General features: G+C 33.2%; 1 protein-coding gene across 1 annotated transcript; it reads left to right on the top strand.

The window, feature by feature from the left end:
• The first annotated feature begins 102 nt into the window (after positions 1-102).
• Positions 103-11,794, top strand: LOC132561211 (ATP-dependent RNA helicase cgh-1-like). The gene is made up of 10 exons (XM_060225941.1): positions 103-299; positions 1,886-1,946; positions 2,261-2,495; positions 3,531-3,674; positions 4,221-4,315; positions 4,870-4,992; positions 8,519-8,647; positions 9,922-10,102; positions 10,575-10,728; positions 11,146-11,794. Exons 1-10 carry the CDS (start codon positions 211-213, stop codon positions 11,300-11,302), a joined length of 1,368 nt encoding a protein of 455 aa, XP_060081924.1. The 5' UTR covers positions 103-210; the 3' UTR covers positions 11,303-11,794.
• Positions 11,795-16,758: the final 4,964 nt, after the last annotated feature.

A 16,758-nucleotide genomic window follows, 5' to 3' on the forward strand; every position in this document is an offset into this window, starting at 1 on the left:
AGTCGATGGAACGTCAGTATAATAACAACAAAACTTGCATGGGCCATTGATTGCAAACTTCATTTTTTTCAGATCCAGCAGATTTTTCTTCAAATCAACACATGAAATTGACTTTGCATATTTCGTACCATTTGCGTTGTAAAACGACTCGACCCTGTTGAATATTGAGGTTCCTTCGTGAATTTTTGTATTGAATGACATTTTTGCGACATGGCGACAGCCAAAGTTGATCAAAATTCCAGTAATCATCACTCCATTCCAATGGATGGGATCAAGGCTGGCAACAGTGATGGTAATAGGTAAGATACACTAAATACTAGGGTCAGTACAAACTGACTGGGTACTCCTATAACATAAGAGGACGCTGGTCGGCCGATTTATTATCTGATGTTATTGTGCCGACTGCGACCTCTTATTTCCCAAGCACTATTTCTTTGATGCTCGTTCCGCCCTCAAATCAGGGCGGAACGTAAGATTCAATTTTATGTCTATTTATGACTTAATACTTGATGACAACAATGTGTACTTACAGTTTAGGTATTAATTATCCCATATGAACGTCCAAACCATGAATTAACACCATATTAATAATAATATGCTTCGAAACACACTCCTACAACATTAAGCCGCTTCGTTGACCTATCTTTCGAAAATGGCTGCCGCGGTCGGTACAAAATGCGGAATAGAGTATCAAGCGGAATAGTTTGCTAAATATATCACAAACGGAAAAGCTTTTTTTGCATTGTGTATTCCATTTTTGTATTTACCGAGCAGTCACGTGGTATTTATAATTTCGGTTCTAATGTTGTATCAGCTTATCCACGGAGATGTTAAAATCATTTTTTTATGCTGTTTTCTCTTATCAACCTGGATTTTATAATGGATTTTTCAAAGAGAGGTATTAACACGACATCGCTGGTCATTTAAATGTAAGTAAAATTGATAAATAATGCTATAATCGGAACTTTGATTATTGGCCTGTCAGCATCGGGTAAATCGCCTATGGGAAGTTAGAGGTTACACGGCACCTATCAAAAGTGTCTCGCCGTGTAAAACCTCTAACATTGTTGGAGTAACTGACTGGGATGTCACACTACGTCGGTATATAGCACAGTGTGATGGATCTATCAAACTATTCCCTAGTGATCCCAATTTCTCTTTCCCTGGACAGGTATAGCCACTGTGTTTTATTGTGAGGTTAGATTTCCTTGTCTTACCCTAGTGTTGAGACGGGATTGACTGACATTAGACCAACAATTCAATCACATCAACAATACAAAGCATTTGGACAACAGAAATACATACTAGTCCCTTATCAAGTCAGCGGGGTAGGAGAAGAAATAATTATTCACCCCCATGTTAGTGAGATGGGAAAATCCCAACCCTCCCGAAAGGATGATGTGGTTTTTGTCTGCACTCTTTCATCATATTCAATAGCTTAGAGAATTTATATTCATTATAGGAAGGGCATACCTGCTGTTTTGGTGAATTGCTTTCAACTTGCTTCCATTAAAGTTATGATTTGGCAAAAATGAAGAGTCTCACTTGTAGGCAGAGGGCTTGTATACAGATGAATATGGCATTTGAATGATGTTATCTTATCTTCGAAGTGTTGTAGGCATAAAACTTGTTTATGTAGGAACTGTTGTCATAGCAATTTGAAAATGGGAATATTATAACAAATCATGTACTCATCTGAAATTGTGCGTTTTTTATTTAAATGTACATCTTCCTTTCAGCATGTAACTAAAATGTGGGATATTGTTTTAATATCCTATAAGATATAATTTGATAGATCTACCAGTTTATGTTATATCCACTTCTTTCAATGAGTTTGAACATGAATTGTTGCCATTTTGTGAATGTCATTTATCTTTCTTTTCAGTGACCAAGGTTGGAAGAGTAAATTGAATCTTCCCCCTAAAGATACCCGTTTAAAGACTACAGTGAGTATGAAAGAAAAGATAAATCTAGAGAAAAAAATTGAAGTTGTTGTAGTTTTAATCATTAAGATATGCTGAACTGGTTTAAATTTAGCTTTCTCATTTGCATATACCTGTAATTTTAATCATGATGTGCTTGAAATCAGAATTTTTTATTTTTTACCATACATTTTTTCAAAAATGAAATGTATAAGCTAGTTTTTTTTTTACACTTCAAATGTACTGCCTAAAAGTTGTTACTACCTGAAACATACCAAAAAGTAATGATGTTGATGTAACATAATGCTGTAAATTAAAAAAAAATTGTGTTACTTTAGGATGTTACAAACACTAAAGGAAATGAGTTTGAGGACTTCTGCCTAAAGCGGGAGCTCCTTATGGGTATATTCGAGAAAGGCTGGGAACAGCCATCTCCTATTCAAGAGGCCAGCATCCCAATTGCCCTTACAGGGCGCGACATTTTAGCTCGAGCTAAGAATGGAACTGGAAAAACTGGGGCATACACTATCCCAATCATAGAGAGATGTGACCCCAGTCGCAATGAAGTACAAGGTATGTGTGAAAAAACGATACTGTAAACATACTTATTTTGGCACAATCAAATTTCACAAGTGTAATATCAATTTGGAGCAAATAATAAGAAAATTGATAAAATTCTTGCATCTACAAAAAAATGTTATTTTAAGAAAATACACAAACTACAATTAACAATCATATTTTAGCCTGATATGTTTAACTTGAAAAATGCTACAATAAGATTACTACTAACATATGTAATCAGTTTGTTGTGTTAACAATAAGCCTCAGTGTCTTGTTAGTAGTAATGACCGCCAGTGTAATCAGTAACAGGTTTACAATTCCTCTCTTCCAAGGAAGTGAAAATTATTTTCCTTAAAAGGGATCGCTAGAAAATCATATGAGAAAAACGAGTTAAATATTATTGTAATGGATTTCAAAAAGAATTACAGGCCTCCACCCATCAATGATGAATACATAATTTCAGTTCTGCTTCTGAAAGCGTTGATGACAATTTGTTCTGATCAGATGGGTAAAGAATTGATCCTTTAAATGTTTTTGGTGTGGGAGTTAAATGTTATCAAAGTACCTTGTACCAAGAGAAATATCTTGAATAACAATAAACAGAATGATAGTTTGATATAAATCAACAATACCTTTATTTTTCAATTTAACATTTCATTTTCCAAACGTCACTGTTTTACTTAATTTGAATTCTTTTTTCTGAATTTGATTGAATTATTTAATTTGCTCAAATCAATTGCATTTGCTGTTGGTGCAATGAATGTATAATATTGCAGACTTGGCATGAAAAGAAAAGACCTGCACATACAAATTTTATTGTTATTTAGAATGAAAGATTTTGAGATCTAGTTTGAAATTGTTTTTTGTAATGATGACTTTGAATAACAATGACCTGTTATCTAAGTATATAACATTATCCTGACCAATTTACCCTTTTTTCTGGCGTAATACAGAAAGGTTTGTATTACTTTATAGACCTTAAATGTCAAACAGAATTCAGAAAACATAGCTTCAGTGAACAAAACAGTTGTTTATTTTGCATTGCAGCCCTTGTGATAGTACCTACCAGAGAACTAGCCCTACAGACAAGTCAGATTTGTATTGAGATCAGTAAACACATTGGATGTAAAGTGATGGTCACAACAGGAGGAACCAATCTTAAAGATGACATTATGAGATTATATGACCCAGGTAAGTCTGAAACTGTATCCAAAACAAAAATGGACAAAAGAATCAGTATTATTTTCTTAAAGGTAACTATATGGGTGCTTTGCTAATATCCTTGGCTTCTCACTGATGCCCCTCTACAATTCTACCAAGCCAGCAATAGTGATCCATGGACTGTTTCAGTATTGTTGGTGAAGAATGAATTTAACATTTAATCAAAATATGAAAGAAAATTATGTAATTGTTTCCTTCAATGAAAGACTGTTATAAGTTGATCAGCTTAAGGTTTTGAAAGAATGTTTACATTGTTGAAAATGAGACAACTGGTTGCAATAGCCACAGAGGTCAGTTTATTTTCATTTTAATTCTAAATAGCAACAGCGTGATTTAGCTTACAGGTTTTGAAAGAATGTTTACATTGTTGATAATGAGATAACTTGTTGCAACAGCCACGGTGGTCAGTTTATTTTCATTTTCGTTCTAGATAGCAACAGCGTGATGACTTGTCCTACTCGCTGATTATCCTTTTGTTTAAATACTTTGGCACTAACATGTCTTCTTTTTTTTCAGTCCACATTATCATAGCCACACCAGGCAGAATTCTAGACTTGATGAACAAACGATTAGTAAAGATTGGGAAATGTGGCATGCTGGTTCTGGATGAGGTATATTATATTGGATTATCAAGAATAACAAATCATTGTAGTCTTGTGAAATTTTGCAGTTGTTTGTCTCTATTCTTGTTATTTGTGCTTGTTAGTGGAGTATTTATCAAGTTATCTGTACTTGTTTGATGCAGTCGTTTATTTCGTGTTGTCACATATGTACTAATGTGAAGGATTCAAAATTGCTGTTAAAAATATATATTGAAATCTTATAACAAAAACTTTACTGTAGATCATCAAAAATTTCCCAAAGTCATTATCTTGCAGGAACAGGCATCTTATATATAACAAATCTGTTAAAACCAAACGTCCTGAAATCCAGTAATATTTATCAGTTCTTAGAAAAGTTTTCAGGACATGCTACATGTTTTACATAAAGTTGGGATGGGGAACATATCTTTAGATTAACTAGGAATATGATGCACAAAGATTTATGGAAAAATACATTTTGAAGTGATATTCTGATGACCAAAAGTATCCATGATTTGATACACATGTACTAAAACCAAGTCAAAATGATTAACTATGATAACCAAGATTTTCATCCGTTCCAGGCTGACAAACTGCTGTCTCAGGATTTCAAGGGGATGTTGGACAGTATCATCGGCCACCTGCCCAACAACAGACAAATACTCCTGTACTCTGCTACCTTTCCGCTCAGTGTTGAGCAGTTCATGGTAAAGCTTTATTCAAATTTCATTGGTAATAGTAAAATTTCAACACCCACCCCTGTGTGTTGGAAGATATATTTCTTTGCATCAACACACATGTATATGTTAATGTGTCTATATATATATATATATTGATGATTGTAAATTGATCTGTCATAGAGTCCCCAGTCATTCCCATATTGATGATGAATACCCATTTTCAGTTCTGCTTCTGAAGATATTGATGATGCTTGTTCTGATGGTATGGGAAGTGTTAAATTTGATATTGTGATGATGATTGCATTAGTTGTACCAACATTTTAACTGATTATATCCACAGGGTACTGTTGCTAAAGAATTTGATTGTTTGTGAGTCACTTAACTGTTGTTTTCAAACAGTTCCTGCACTCATTTTGTTTTACCTTTCCTACCAATGTATGTTCCCAAAACTTTTCTAGTGATCTGCAACTCGCAGAGGGATATAGGTCTGCCACTTAATTCATAGTTTAAACTTCATTTATAAACACTTTGCTTGCAAAGAAGTTTGCAGAAAAGATTAAAAGTGTCTTGAAAAAAGTGTCTTTATTTGATAATTGAACATGATATCTGCTAACAATATTGTCTTGTTCCTTCCTTTTTTTTAATTTCTGAAGTTAAATTCTCAATTGCCTAAAATATTGGCTTCGTAGCTTATATCTTACTATATAATAAATACGTCGTAAATTGCCAAAACACATATTTCTTTGTCTATAATAATTTCTGATTTGCTTCATAACAATTTTTTCCCCAGATCAATGCTTTATCACCTTAACACAGATTACTTTATCTACTAAATGTTCTCATAATGATTTCTGAAGTGCATCCAAAGTGAGCTTCCTCTGGCCAAAGCTTCCTACAGAGTATGATGAATACCACATTTTCAGTTCTGCTTCTGAATATATTGATGATTCATGTTCTGAGTCTGTTGGAAATTTACTGGTTCTAGGAACATCTCTTTTGATACATTGAAGTAGTAGTCGGTTAGCTTTTCTAAATATATTAGCACAGATGTGTTATATGATATCACCATCCTTTGTTTGTAACTTCTATAATACACAAATTTTGCCCCAAGCAAGTTTGATGGTAGCCAGAAGTTTTCACCAATCCTACATTAATTTCTGTTTTGTGTTGGGTAGAGAACTGTTTTTTTGTTTCCCCACATAAGACATACTTTAAAATCATTAGTCAAAGGGGATTTATTATCATGATTTCATGGGTACTTCATTTTGTGAATTCATATTTCTACTGAATATTGAAGTGAGTACAAGTAGATTTATTAAACTGTGTTTATCCACAAAATCAAGTGTCCACAATTTTGTTTTCCAAAACCCACAACAATATATATTACAATAACTAAATGTGGGGTTAAGGTTTTGCATCTTTGTGATTCTACCTATAACTAGGCATTGTCTCCACATAATGAGGCTAGCATAACCAAAGTGATTTACCAAATATTGATATATGTCCTATTTCAGTCTTTTGTAGCAATTGTAAACTCTTCTCTTTTTAACAATATTAGGAATATTTTTCCAATTTTATTAAAAAAAAAAAAATCCATTTTTCCCAACCAATATCCAGGTACAGCCACTGATTTTTGTTTTTTACTTTATTTAATAAAAGTAAGAATTATCCTGCATAAGATTTGATGTGCTTGATGGATTTTGTCTCCCATTGATTGTGATGAATACACCATTTTCAGTTCTGCTTCTGAATATAATGATGATTCTTGTTCTGATGTCATTAATGGGATCAAAATAATCAACATAATGATTAATAAGTTCTGAAAATGTACAAGCATATACTAATTGGAACTTATGAAAATGATTGAAATAAATACAGTAATTTTCCAAACATTGATATTGATAAATGTCTTATTTCAGTCTTTTGTAGCAATAATAAACTCTTCTCTTTTTAAAAATGAGGAAAATATTGGGAATATTTTTCCAATTTTATAAAAAAAAAACCAAATTTCCAATTTTCCCACCAATATCTAAGTACAGCCACTGATTTTTTATTTTTACTTTATTTAGTGAAAGTAAGAATTATCCTGCATAAGATTTGATGTGCTTGATGGATTTTGTCTCCCATTGATTGTGATGAATACACACCATTTTCAGTTCTGCTTCTGAACATAATGATGATTCTTGTTCTGATGTCATTAATGGGATCAAAATAATCAACATAATGATTAATAAGTTCTGAAAATGTACAAACATATACTAATTGGAACTTATGAAAATGATTGAAATAAATACAATAATTTTCCAAATATTGATATTGATAAATGTCCTATTTCAGTCTTTTGTAGCAATGGTAAACTCTTCTCTTTTTAAAAATGAGAAAAATATTAGGAATATTTTTCCAATTTTATTAAAAAACAAAAATAAATACTGAGAATAGTTATCTTTGATTTTCTCACTTCAACATCAAAGCACCTTTGTTTGGAATTTCCTCCCAAACATAAAAAAAATCCTATGAATCCTGGAATAAAAAACAGAGATACAGTTTCATGTATTTCTGAGGCTTACCATACAGTTGTATTGTTAATATTGTTGATAATTAGACTACAACACAACATCCTGTTGGACTGCATTATGAAAATAAATAAGAAAACCTTAGTTATGATCAGTCCACAAGGGGAAGATGAAAACATCGATATCATAATCACGGTGATTGATGTAAGGGAGATAATCCTACAGATATGATGAACACAACATTTCAGTTCTGCTTCTGATGGTTTTGATGATGCTTGTTCTGATGTAGGATGATTTATTTAAGGAAAAAGAAACCAGATGTCATGAAATATTCTCTATGAATGAAGTAATCTAACAAATTTGTAAACATATCCTAGCTACAGAATCATTCATTTTTGGTTTATTCAAGACCATTAAACTGTTTCAATACTTTAAGCCCTGTGCTTTAAAGTAATTTTGTTAGGACTATCTTTCCAACATAGACAACCTTAACAAATTCTGGGTGTAGAAATAGAGAAGAAATTTGATGTATTCCTAATATAAGCTATTTTGATAATTGTTAAAAATTTGTAATATGTTAGGAATAGGCATTTTATGTATTTGTTTTTCATGTTGGTTTGAAATAACTATAGGTTAATCTGCACTGATGAAAATACGAACATGTTTAACAAAAATCAAAAGATAAACTATGACGCGTTTTAGCCAATCCTACAGATATGATGAACACAACATTTCAGTTCTGCTTCTGATGGCTTTGATGATGCTTGTTCTGAAGTAGGATGATTTATTTAAAGAAGGCTTCAGGTCATAAATGTTCCTGTTTTTTTTATTTTTAATATGACATAATCTATAACACATTGATTGTATTACTGTTATTATTCTTTGTAGGAAATATTTGGTTGATGTAGCAAACATGGATGGATTTTTGTTCAAGTAGAGCAAAATTCACAACTTTGTGAAAAAGACTATTTTTGATTAGATTTATAAAGTTTTTTTTCAGTTCTTTTTATGGTTAAACAAATTCTCAATACTTTTTACAGAGGAAGCACCTTGACAGTCCCTATGAAATCAATTTGATGGATGAATTAACATTGAAAGGAGTTACCCAGTATTATGCTTTTGTTCAAGAGAAACAGAAGGTTCACTGTCTCAATACACTGTTCTCAAAGGTAAGTGAACCAAGTAGGAAAATGATGCCATTTGTAGATTAATGGATTTATTTTAATTGATTTTGTTCTCTGATTTTAGTTGAAATCTTTGTACCATTAGCGTTTGGTTCCTTTTGATTCCATTAGAAATCAACTCTTAATAGCAAGTGTCCTTTAGCAGGTTCAGATGAAGAACATGTCATCAGTGCAGCCCCTAATTTGCAGTTTTGCAGGGAAATGCTCAGATTTTTCCAATATTGATTGAAAAAAGACAAATTCAAACTTGCATCAGCTCAGACTTACATTTTTAAGTCACCTGAGACAAGGTCTTATGGTGACCTATTCTAATACCCTTATTCGGCATTGTGCATCTGTAAATAATTTAACACTATCAAGTTCTCAAAAACCTGATCCAATTTCAATGAAATTTTGCAGAAACCTTTCCTGTCTAAGATGAACCAACATTGTGAATTATACAGTCCCCATACCCCAGGGGCCTGAGGGGCATGGCCAAAAGGGGTCAAATTGACTCATATTTCAAAAATCTTCTCAAGAACCAAGTACTCTTCATGTATGAAAGCATCTTAAGGTGCTTTACCAAAACTCTGAATTTCATGGCCCCAGGGTCTCACATTTCCCCTTGGGAGGGGTAATGTTTACTATTGGTTATAGAGGAAAACTAAATTTTTGAGCGTAATTTGTATATTTCCATTGAAAATATTTCAAACTTGGTTAGAATTATAGGTGAAGGATGATAGGTTTATGGTATGCCCGTTTTGTGTTACTGACTGACCTCCATTGGCTATTTGGCTGGGCAAACATGGGTCAAATTGACTTAAATTTCAAAAAATCTTCTCCTCAAGACTCAGATATGGTAAAATCAAATACTCTTTGCATGGAAGCATTGTAAGTTGATTAAATTATCAAAATGAGTCTCACATTTCTTCGTGGGGGATGGGGGACTGTATAACTTTGTAAAAATGATCAATATATGTTGACAGTTTTGATAGAATGCATGTATTGACACTGTCTATATTCAGTGTAACAATTTCTGTTTCATGACATTTGATAACTCTCCTTTATATTTAATATTGCTTATCTCAGGTGACCATCATGGCCGCTAGGCCTCTTGTGTGTCATATCATATGTTGACCTCCACAATTAGGTAATATTTATACCAGTGCCAGGTAAAGCTGGAGTTTCACACAAAGTGTCCCTCTTTATACCACAGATAAGACGATTTTAAGTACTTCGCTAAAACCAACTGTTAAATTTGCTGTTCTGTTTGTTTTTAGTTACAAATCAACCAATCTATCATCTTCTGTAACTCAACAAATCGTGTAGAACTTCTCGCCAAAAAGATCACAGAACTTGGCTATTCATGTTTCTACATCCATGCAAAGATGAACCAGCAACATAGAAATCGTGTGTTTCATGACTTCAGACAAGGACTCTGTAGGAATCTTGTGTGTTCAGGTAAGAACACGGCCTCTGTACAAATAGTAGTCCATGGGGACCTCTCAGGAATCCTGTAGTTATTCTGAAGTCTTTTGTATAACGTTTGCATGCTAAACTGCAACCAATGCAGATTGTAAGAAGTTTGATGAAAGTATATATAGCATGTTGGTATGTTTGCATGTTTTATTTTTTAATTGAACAAAAGTAAATAATTTTTGGTACCCCAGAATGGATGTTAGTTATAAAAAATTCTTGCTGCTCTTTGTAGCTCATGTTTTTTCCAGATTAGAATTAGGGTCAAGTGAGGATCTTGATCACTTAAATGTTTACAAAAAAAGTTTTAAGGATATTTAACTTTTAAAGGAATATTGTCTCCACTGTTGATCTTATTTAGGCAATACATAATCTTGTGTTAGCCAAAATTTTCAGTTCCAGTTGATTTCATAACTCCTTAAAAGTAAATAATTCTATAATATGATATTACTTTCAGATTTGTTCACAAGAGGAATTGACATCCAAGCTGTGAACGTTGTCATAAACTTTGATTTCCCCAAACATTCAGAGACATATCTCCACAGGATAGGTAGATCTGGTCGATATGGCCACCTCGGAGTCGCAATCAACCTCATTACTTATGATGACAGGTATGTAGCACTTTAATTTGGTTTCTAATTATACATTTTACTGCATTTATATATCTTGGATGTAAAAGTTATATATCATGTGGGTTCCCTCTTGACACTGTTGATGCTTTAAAGCTTTTCTTTCCATGGCTCTTTATTTGATGATTTATGTATCCCATTTACAGCTTGTTGTTTCCCTTTGCACAGATGATGGTATGAAGGATTCCTTTCCATCACTGTATAATTGTATTGTTTATCTATGAATTGTCTAGGTGTCCGCTCAGTGTTCCTTCAGTTGAGTCTTCGTCTGATACTATTGTTCATGAAGTTCTATTAAATTGGTTCTGTTTTTTGCAGTGTTTGTTAAATACAATAGTTTGATTTTCTTGAAATGTTCCAGTCTGTAAGTAGATCACATGTTATTTGATGTGTTTGTAGGTTTTCATTACACAGAATCGAGAGTGAGCTGGGCACGGAGATCAAACCAATCCCCAAAAATATAGACAAATCCTTATACGTGGCAGAGTTCCACCAGGAGAGGGATGATGAAGATGAGGCCCCACACAACTCCCATGGGGCAAAGGGCGGACAGTGATCTGTTACGTCAGCAACATTTCTCCAGGTCATAAACATGCTTTGAACTGTGGTACAGACAGCAGTGTATTCCTGGCAGATAAATTATTTGTTTGAGACTTCAGTACTTTTACTTTGAGCTGGTAGTATCTGGTCAGCTTCTCGATAATGGATCAATATTGCTGTGGCAAGTCAGGTCTTTCTAGAGGTGTTAGACCAGTCTCATCTTACCATTGGAGGACGGACAGTGTTTGTTGCCAAACGAGTATACATCAGATGTGAGGGTGGCCTACAAGACAGAAGTAGGAACAATGCCTCTCAACCATGCTGGATTCCTTCCTTATATCTATACATAATTGTGTGCATAATGAGGATCATATTTTTGTCCAAAAGAGTAGTGCTCATTTCAATATGTCTATACAGCAGAAATTTTGGATTGCTTATCAAGATGAATAAGTGCTCCCAGGAATTTTTTTATATGAAATGTTCTCAATGTTTTGTTTGGAAATATCTTTACTAGACCGAAAATGTGGTTACAATTATTTCATTCAAAGAAGAAATGAACCTCAGACAAAAAAATCAAAATAAGTTATTAAATGCTAATCCTTGTTGTAGGAGGAAAGAATTTAATTGATATAAAAAAAAAACAGGATTTCTAAAGGCAAGAGTAATGTTAGATAATCAGTCATGATGTATCAAAATTAATTTAATTGGAGAGAATTTTGAATTGTGACGATAAAGGAATAATTTTAATCCTGCAGCTAAGTTTGAAAATAAAAAAAATGTTCTGTAATATAAATTGAAAGGCACATATTGTCTAAAGACCAATTAGCTTGCTGCTGGCTGTACTTGACCAGTCAGACATAGAGACAAAATCCTGAGGATGTACGTAATGTTGGTGATATATAATAACTGTTAGAATTTTGTACAGTTTCAGGCAGGTCTGTCTTTCACTGCCTGTTATGGTAGACTGCAAAGCAGCGACTGTCATATCAACGTTTGTCCATATAGGACATTTGTTTTTACTAAGTGAACATTTTGTCGGTGATATAGCTATCTAGAACCCCATCCACAACTACCAACTCATCACTACCATTGTAACCATGAGTGTGAATGTACAAGGGAGCAGAGAGTGAGGGAAACAGAGACCTGTGATTGTAAGTTTGTGGTATTTTGACTGCTTTTTTATTAATGTGTCGGAGTATAGAAATTATTCTGTTTACGGTATGAACTAACCAAACTTCCTAATCAAAAGGGAACAAAGATAATGTCTTGAAAACATAGTAAATCAGAGTATTGACAGGAATTTTTCATATTCGGCAATAAGTTGGAAGCGCTGTATTAAGAAATAATTGTGAAATCACTTTTTTCCTTCAGTATATTTTTCATAAACTACTCGACTGAAATGATGTGCCAAAATTTGCTAAAATCAAGGTTTTGTAATGCTCCAATCAAGCTATTCCCTATTAGTTTCTGTATACTAAATGAAATATCCATTTTTTTTTTCTTGAGATTTCAAACAATTTTGTGAGTGTAAAGAACATTTTTTAAAATGAATTAACAGTACATATTATCAAGATATGTTGTTTACAGATGAATAAGATCAAAGATTTATTTTAGAAATATTTGAACAGAATTAAGTCAGATTTTTCGTGGAAAATTCTCCACAAAATTTGGTGCATTATATTATGGCCAGCACTTCACAAGAGAATGTTGCAGATTTTTAAGAAGAACGTTTTTCTCTCCAAATAGCATGGTGTAATCTAAGTATTGTTATTGAATTGAAAGTGATTTTTTTTCATCATTTTTTTCCCTCTTTTTTATTTATTTTATTTTTTCGTCAACATCAGTGATGTCAAAATCTTTATTATTTATTTATTTCTCAGACATAGATGATATACTTAGACATGCCTGGAACTGATTTGATGATTTTCGTTCTCAGATAAGTATCTTTTAGATCTACACAGTTAAGATTAGAATCAGTTTCATAGAAATATCAACAAAATGATTTTCTTGTGAAAATAAGAATAATGGCTCAATATGTTAATTCCTGTCATTTGCCTTGAGATTTATCGTAGCACTGCTGATGTTACAAATGGGATTACATGGATTTACAGAAATATACTACAAGTTGGCATAGGCACCATTGGAAAGGTATGCATTTGGATCAGATAAGAAAGACACTACAAGTATGATATTACTCTTAAGACAGTTTTTGTCCTTTTAAATGTTTAGTGAAGAAATCTAAAGTTTATTATTAGTTTTGAATGAGCAGAATAAGTCATTATATTATATTGATGGACTATTCAAAATTCATATCATTAAGGTTCTAATGTTTGGTCATGTTAATTTTTTTTTTTCTGAACTTCTGCTTGGAATACTTTCCTTTTCAATTTTCCTTTTCTTTCTCTTTTTTTTTTTTTTTTTTATGAACTCCAAAATATGGCAGCTATTTTCTCGTTGATATACTGAAATGCAAACAAAAGGGGAAAAATTATTCAGGTCATCTGCCGACACAATTTCAGACTTGTATTAATACAATCAAGCTATGAATACCACAATATATCATAAGGTATGGTGAAAATATGAGAATGAATTATTCACTACACTGTGGTAGGTTGGGATGTATGTGTTGTTCTGGCCATCCTTAAGGTATTCTTTGTTTGGCATTAACCAACCCCCATTCATGGAGAATTTGGGTTGGTAGATACAGAAATTATTTTATTTAATTGAAGGGAGTAGGAAGGGGTGGGGGTTAGCAAAGATGTGTACTGTATAGCCCAGTGCACAAATCAAAGATAATCACTACTAGGCAATGTCTAGGAGTGAAGACCCTAAGATTCTGGAAACAGCATTCCCAATAAAAAAAAACAAAGTGATTCAATCATTCCCCATATATTTCAGTAAGGGTATACTTTTGGGTCGGTTGGTCAATGCTAAACAAAATATATTGGGATAAAGCCTTGGATGTTGTGTGAGAATATATCATTGGTCTGGACAGTAGTCATTACACCTAATCATTGCCAATAGCTACAGAATTATATTTATACAATGTCATCTGGATGTAGTCATTATATACAACAAGCAGTTCTTACACAGAATGCTCGTCTGTTTTGTGACCTAGACAAAGACACAGCCAGTGCAATTGATGTAAAATCTATAGGAAACTGTTGCATACAATTGGTCTTGTGGCAGATGGTGCTTTGTGTATTTCTCCAGGAACAGTCTGGCCAAATGACTGAACAAAATGGAGTGATCCATAAGGAAAAACTGTGTTCTGATTTAAGCCTTGTAAATTTGAAGAAATGGCTCAGTGATTGTAGTAAACCATGCTTGGTCACAGATAAAAAATTATACGTGGTTGTTTGAGGTTACTCCACCCAGGACTGGACAATGGAGGAAAATGACTGTTATAATCTACCAAGTCTGGTGAAGTGCCAGAAGTTATAGGACTGGGTTGTGGAGAGTGTTGCTTGTTGCCGTCCCCACAACCTCCTAGCTTGCACTATAAAAGTCCAGATAGAGACTGGCATTAAATTTTTAAAAGGCAGCTTGCATACACGGAGGACTGCGCCTTCTCCGCCTGATTCTGCCCATGGAAAAAAAAAGTGATCAGGATTGCATTGTGACTCGCACCGACTGTGGGTTCTAGTAAGCCATAACTGACCTTTGATACAAATGCCAAAACATAATCTACACAGAATATATTAATGCAAAAAAAAAAATGTGGTCAGTTTCCTCATAAGGAGATTGTTCTGTGCTCAGACAAAAAGTGCAGGGATATGTTTGACGTGTGCATGTGTATACTGTGGTTCCATGGAAGGTAAAAAAAGTACATGATCAGAGAGGATATGCTGTGTGCTGATAAAACTGTGTTCCTTATTGTGAGAAATTGTGATTAATGCAAGTTGTATTTTGTGTACATGAAGAAATATGTGGATTGTTCAGGATTTATGTGTGCTATTATGAACTGATTGGGAAGAATACAATGTTTCTGTCTACTATTTTTTTTTCATATCACTGATTTTTTAATACCAGTCAATTGCCAAGTACTGAACCATGCTTACTTAAAACGGAGCAGTGTGGAAACTTAATGTAATTATTATATTTAGATTTATGGTTTTCTTTTTGGGGGAATGGTAAGTTGTATTGAAAATATTTGGGGTGGGAGAGTGTTAAGATATTAATTTTACTGAAAACGTTTATTGATAAAATGTTAAAAAAAAATTTGAAAAGAACAAAAGAGATTGGCTTTCATGATGATTGGTTATTCTTTGTGGCGTTTGACATTTTACAAAACTTCAACAATGTTTAGTTATGGAGACAGAAATGAGGAAATGGTAAGGAAAGTATAAATCATTATTTTTTATCAATATCAAGGATAAACTGTGGTAAGAAATTCCAGTAGCTTTTATTTACTTTCAAAACATTTAAATCAAGGTCTACAGAGGCTAACATTTGGAGTTTGGATGTGATTAACTTGTTATGAAAACATTAGATACGGACAAGTGTATCCTAAAACTGTCAAGTGTCGGACAGTATACCGTTCAATGTTTATCCTTTATTTGACATTCTAATGGTCCCTAGTTTTTGAGTTTATCACCTGTTTTTTAGAGTTATATGTAGCTTATGACATTGACAATAGCTTGTTCGACATTTGACTTGTTTCAGTAGATGTAGCTGGGATACAAGTCTTTGGTTTATATAAGCATTTGGACATCTTGTAAAAAAAATGTCAACTGTTGACCTAGCATTTGTAGGAAGACATGCAGCAAAAATAGTTAAGTGTTATGTGTACATAAGAAAATATCACAATCTTGGACAATGCTGTTAGTTCAACCTGAACCCTTTAGTTTTGATGGATGGCTAGTGCAGATTTATATAGAACTGGCTTCATTTTTCATCAAAATGTTTCAATAACTTGTATATTTGTTTTACATCATGACTTTTTCTCAATTCAATTTGATTTTTTTTTATTGTTTTCTTGCATTAGGTCCCATTTTGTTCACTCAATTCACATACATTGATTCAACAAATAGAATACAGAAGAGATGCTTTCAAAGCTAAAATTTAAATATGGTTTGCATGAAACATGGAAAATAGATGACAATTGGGCAATCAATGGTTGGAGAGTCGTTGTAAGCAGGGATATTGAAACAACCTTAAGTGTCATATCAGCCTTTCAGTGTCAAATGAAGACCACAAACATAGCGGTTAAAGAAGATGCGATTGATCGCAATAAAGACACCAAGGATTCATTGCTATAAAGTGCATTCAGTATTTTAGGTAAAAGCAGTTCCTGTATTAACCTAACCACTGGAGGTGAGGGTCTTTGATAATGCTCAGTTGTATTGAAAGATTACTTGCAACAAAGCTGTAGTGAAATCCATGCACATGATTTAGAAATGTTGTTACGCATAACAGTTAGAATGATGAAAATTAGTCTTTTGTCCACTTGAAGAGTTTCAAAGCTAACAT

This window comes from Ylistrum balloti, unplaced genomic scaffold (genome assembly GCF_031769215.1).
Source record: "Ylistrum balloti isolate Yb309-2 unplaced genomic scaffold, AGI_CSIRO_Ybal_v1 Utg371178, whole genome shotgun sequence".
Taxonomy (NCBI): Eukaryota; Metazoa; Mollusca; class Bivalvia; order Pectinida; family Pectinidae; genus Ylistrum; species Ylistrum balloti.